Source organism: Sinocyclocheilus rhinocerous, unplaced genomic scaffold, assembly GCF_001515625.1.
Source record: "Sinocyclocheilus rhinocerous isolate Xijiao unplaced genomic scaffold, SAMN03320098_v1.1 scaffold1183, whole genome shotgun sequence".
Classification (NCBI taxonomy): Eukaryota; Metazoa; Chordata; class Actinopteri; order Cypriniformes; family Cyprinidae; genus Sinocyclocheilus; species Sinocyclocheilus rhinocerous.
In genome coordinates this window covers 10,581-16,085 of record NW_015625028.1, presented here as the reverse complement: position 1 = coordinate 16,085, position 5,505 = coordinate 10,581, and the positions used below count along the sequence as shown (strand labels likewise).

Here is a 5,505-nt window from a genome sequence, read left to right as displayed (position 1 = left end):
ATTTAAAAGCAGCCCACGATCAGCGTGTTATGTTACCGTTATCCCTTACGGCACCGACGAGGTTTTGTTCCATCCTCCACGCTGTGCCAACTCACAAAAGACTATTTTTAGCCAAGCAGCACGGAGAGCCGCTTCAGAAACGTGCTGCGGCTGGCTGATAAACACAAGCACTGACTAGATCGGTCGCGATCAGCTCCGGTGGCCGTGGAGCCGTAACGCTCGGCAGACGTGTACAGTGATGCGCAGATCAGCTCTAACGTCACTGAATCGGCTGTTAAAAATAAACCATCCATTCATCATATCATCATGAAAAACATACACGACAAATAGCGAATTTTTCATTGTTTCTCAAAACGTCATAGCATTTCCACACCGGCGATGACATGACTGTGGCGCCAAATCATTTATGTCCCCACGCATCATGTACATCGTCACGCGTTGACGTCATCAAATTGCGATCGGTTCGTAAGATCGGCCAAGTGTAGTGAGTACTGATCGAGTCATAAAATGTGATTATCGGCCGATATCGATCTCCAGCCGATCGAACGGAGCATCCCTAAAAAATACTAGTAAATTTCTTAACTGACCCATTCCTGGTCTAGCTGCGCTTACCGATAAGAATTTCTGCACACTTGCTAGCGGGACTGTGTGGGACCAGACCATGGATGATGAGTTTTCCCCCTTTTTTCCCAGCATTTCCTCCTGGACGGTGAACGACACCCAGCAAGGCCTCTAACAATCCACCTCTCTCAGGAGACGGAGACGTGGAACCGGCGAGACGTTTGGGGTTCAGATACACGCACACGTCCTTCAGACGCTGCTGCTGGACCACGACTCCAGGCCGCTGGCCCGCTTGATTCTTCAATATGGAGGTGGGACGCTGGGAAGACCCTGCGTCTTTTCCATCGGCGGCTTTCCTTTGAGATGGTCGCCGCTTTCGTCTCAGGATCTTGGTGAACTTCTTGAGTTTTGCTTCGGATTTGCCAGAGGCTGCTTGCTTTTTGCCATTGTCGGTGATAATCTCTGCCTCCTTATCACTGAAACGGACGTGATTGGTGGCAGCGGAGTGATTGGCAGAGACCTGGGCCAGCAGAGCTTCTTCCTCTCCCTCACTCAGCTCCAGATAGAAGAGTTCACCGTTCTTCTGGACGTCATCCAGCCATTCCGGCTCCAGGTCACTGTGACACAAAACAAAGAGAGCATTAGAGAAGCATGCAATAATACCCAATATACAGTGGCCTCAAAAAAGTATCTGGACACTTAAAATGTCTGAATGTCATTATTCTTAGAACAAACTTTTTTGAGTCAGCCTAGCTTCTTTTGCTAAAATCTACTGACATGACTATGTTGATAAATAAGATCTAAGTCAATTCAATCAGCTTCATAAGGTTGAAATCGACTGCAGGTTTTATTTAAGTATTGCTTATATACAATTACACAATGTAAAATTTACATATTTTAAGTTGTAAATAAAACAAAGATTAATGGAAGAGGTTTTACAAAAAAAAAAAAAAATTGCATGTCAGTCTTTCTACTTCAACATTTAATTTTAATTCAATGTATTTCCTGCTGTAATTAATTGTAAAATAGCTATTTCTATGTTATAATTGTTTTATTTTTAGTGTAGAATTATTCATATTTTAAATGTATTTAATATTTCAGTTTTCATTTAATTTTAAGTTTTAGCCTTCAGTCACTTTTTTAAAAGTGCTTCAGTCACTTTTATTAGTTTGTTTTTCAAATATTTCTATTTAGCTTCATTTATTTTTATTTCAGTTTTATTCATTTTAGTACTCCATCTTAAACTTATTTTTATTTGTTAGTTGCCAAGGCAACATTTCATTTTTGTAAAAGTTTTTTTTTTCAGCTTTAATGAAAAAAATTTGTATTATTATTTTAGTTAACAATAAAAATACTGGACATTCATTTTTCAACATCACAATTTTAGGTTCCAATTTAGAGGGGGAAAAAAGCTTATTAACTGGTTTTACAAATGTGACAAATTCATTTTTTAATTAATTATTCCATGTAGTTTCTCAATTGATAAAAGCTGAAACTGCATGTAGACATACAGTATCTCACAGAAGTGAGTACACCCCTCACATTTTTGTAAATATTTTATTAAATCTTTTCATGTGACAACACTGAAGAAATGACACTTTGCTACAATGTAAAGTAGTGAGTGCACAGCTTGTATAACAGTGTAAATTTGCTGTCCCCTCAAAATAACTCAACACACAGCCATTAATGTCTAAACCGCTGGCCACAAAAGTGAGTAAACCCCTAAGTGAAAATGTCCAAATTGGGCCAAATTAGCCATTTTCTCTCCCCGGTGTCATGTGACTCAGTGTTACAAGGTCTCAGGTGTGAATGGGGAGCAGGTGTGTTAAATTGGGTGTTATCACTCTCACTCTCTCATACTGGTCACTGGAAGTACAACATGGCACCTCATGGCAAAGAACTCTCTGAGGATCTGAAAAAAAGAATTGTTGCTCTACATAAAGATGGCGTAGGCTATAAGAAGATTGCCAAGACCCTGAAACTGAGCTGCAGCACGGTGGCCAAGACCATACAGCGGTTTAACAGGACAGGTTCCACTCAGAACAGGCCTCGCCATGGTCGACCAAAGAAGTTGAGTGCACGTGCTCAGCGTCATATCCAGAGGTTGTGTTTGGGAAATAGACGTATGAGTGCTGCCAGCAATGCTGCAGAGGTTGAAGGGGTGGGGGGTCAGCCTATCAGTGCTCAGACCATACGCCGCACACTGCATCAAATTGGTCTGCATGGCTGTCGTCCCAGAAGGAAGCCTCTTCTAAAGATGATGCACAAGAAAGCCCGCAAACAGTTTGCTGAAGACAAGCAGACTAAGGACATGGATTACTGGAACCATGTCCTGTGGTCTGATGAGACCAAGATAAACTTATTTGGTTCAGATGGTGTCAAGCGTGTGTGGCGGCAACCAGGTGAGGAGTACAAAGACAAGTGTGTCTTGCCTACAGTCAAGCATGGTGGTGGGAGTGTCATGGTCTGGGGCTGCATGAGTGCTGCCGGCACTGGGGAGCTACAAAGTTACGCTGTTATAGCTGTACACTCACTACTTTACATTGTAGCAAAGTGTCATTTCTTCAGTGTTGTCACATGAAAAGATATAATAAAATATTTACAAAAATGTGAGGGGTGTACTCACTTCTGTGAGATACTGTATAATAATTATACAAAATGTAGAATTTTTTTAATTTAAAGTAGTTTAAGATCAAGTACAGCGAATGATCAACTAATCACTATACTCTCAAACACAATATTCCGGATAAGAAGACATTTCTTGTTTCTATGAGTGTGAAAACATTGCAGTCGCTCACTTTTTGCAACAGACTACATTTCAGCACCACCAAGTAAGCAATAAGTGGTACAAGAGAATTTTGAAACACAAACTAAACACTACATAAGCGATGAGTCAGACTGCTGCAGGGAAAGCCACACATCCTAAAGCTTTGAAACCGAATCCTCTCCTTCATTCCAGAAAAGCTCAGCTCAATATTCAGCCAGCCATTATGTTTTCTTCCCCATTTCTAAATTAAGCCACACTGCTTTGGTGGTTAGCTCTTGGCAACCACGTCCATACATTCACTAAAGATGGTGAATAGCATATAATTATTTATGATGGCTGACTTTCCAAATTGGAAACAGAAAATCCCCTTAAAAATGAGAGAGGGCAGAAAATGGACGAGGTCTATTTTTCCTTTTCATGAGGCTAAATGTGGGTCAGAAGAGACCCCTCAACTGAAATAAACCAAACCAGCTCAAGTACATTTATCTATTTCAATAGACCCATATATTAATAAAACAAAAGCATAGGCTATGTTTACATACACACTGTATACAAATGCAGCCAAATTGACAACGACGTAAATAACAAAACGAAAGTTTTATAGCAAAGCATGCAACTTGAAGATATCTAATTGGCAATCCAGTTATTAATAATTACAGTTTTTGAGTTTGTTGATGTTTCTTACTCGGAGTAATCTGAGTAACTGTAACTTGATGCATCAGAATCAGTTTCGCTCCCTCCATCTTCCTCCTTATTTTCGCGTAAGTCGGACTCGAACCCCGTTCCGGTTCCGTCTTTAACACGTCTAGAAGCCATTAACGCATTTTTCTACTCAATAAACGTTAGATCTGTTTAAAAATGCGGATTCTTCTTTTGAACGGCAACAGCGTCTTGCTATGTTATCCTCATACGGGTCTCGTCCAGTGGCCACGTGACGCGTTTCTCAACTTGGGATTGGTAGAATCGAGTCGTTTCTATAGCGACACGGAAGCTTTTGTCGAACAGCGTGGAAAGTAGCTAGTTGTAAGAAACGACAGCAACAGAATCGCCTGATCGACTTCACAATAATTTACGGTAATAGTGTATTAATTAGTATAATTAAAAAAAACTAATATCATAATAACAGAATAGTAAATATTATTAAAGTTTCGGTGTAAAATAAATAAGAGGTTTATAATGACAGCTAAGGTTTCTAAATAAATCAGCGATTTTGTTATATTGATAGAAAGCTCGTATTTATTTAACTTCAAAACATTTTAATGTACCTGCACTCGAGTGGTTCCCAAAAACCGCACGAGGTCTTTAAATCCCCTCCGGTATGCGAGAAACAGCTGAGGAAAGCAACAAACAAACAACTCACAATATCTAATCAAATCAATAAACGAGTCCTGTACTAACCTGTAAAGAAGCACACTCCGTATAGAATCAAAATCCTCCAAGTTATTAGAGAAAGATCTTCCATCAGAGCAATTATTAAACATTATTTATGCGTCATACTTATAACAAACTGTTTCGTCGTTATTAATAAATGAGTCCCTTTGGTGTAGTTCGTGGATCCCGTCCAATGGAGAAATGGTAGGGATTCTCTTTTTAAAGACTGCTATTGTGCAGAGTTTAGAATCTCCATTTATAGCGAATCCAGTTCCTTCGTGAAGAAGTAAAGAAGTATGACTGCGGTCTTGAGTATTTCTCCAGACAGAGACTGACCAGAGTAAAAGAAAAAGGAAGGAAAGCTTTAAATTTGAGAGTCAGGCAACGACAAAGGAAGCATTTCTAATTTTTTTATTTCCACAAGAGCTTATATAACAAGACTTGTTATAGTCTCTCTGGATGGTGGTGGCATCTCCACCATGATTAACCCCTGAGACCGAGAGATAGAGAGAGAGAAATAAACGAATGTGGCGCTGGAGGTTGGACTGACAGGCAGAGACAGACAGTGACAGCAGCAGTGAGACTGACACCCTAAAGAATGAAAGAGACAGACAAAAGAGAAAAAAATAGTGAGTGAAAACTCAATCACACAGGAGGAGGCACAACACAACGGCTGATTCTGTCTTCCAACAGAGATGGAAAAACAAACTGAAAAGAAAAAAAATCAAAATAAACTGAAAACGGACAGAAATTAGACTGAAAATGAGGAAACAACAAGTGACATCCAAACACTGAAATGACAGACT

At 39.8% G+C, this 5,505-nt stretch overlaps 1 protein-coding gene across 1 annotated transcript in view; it reads right to left on the bottom strand.

The window, feature by feature from the left end:
• The window catches only part of intu (inturned planar cell polarity protein), a 25,864-nt gene extending 21,637 nt beyond the window's left edge, over positions 1-4,227 (bottom strand). The window contains exons 1-2 of the mRNA XM_016562667.1: positions 4,014-4,227; positions 613-1,178 (exon numbers count right to left, since the gene is read on the bottom strand). Coding sequence (XP_016418153.1) covers positions 613-1,178; positions 4,014-4,144 — 697 coding nt within the window. The 5' untranslated portion in view covers positions 4,145-4,227. The remainder of the gene's footprint in view (positions 1-612; positions 1,179-4,013) is intronic.
• Positions 4,228-5,505: the final 1,278 nt, after the last annotated feature.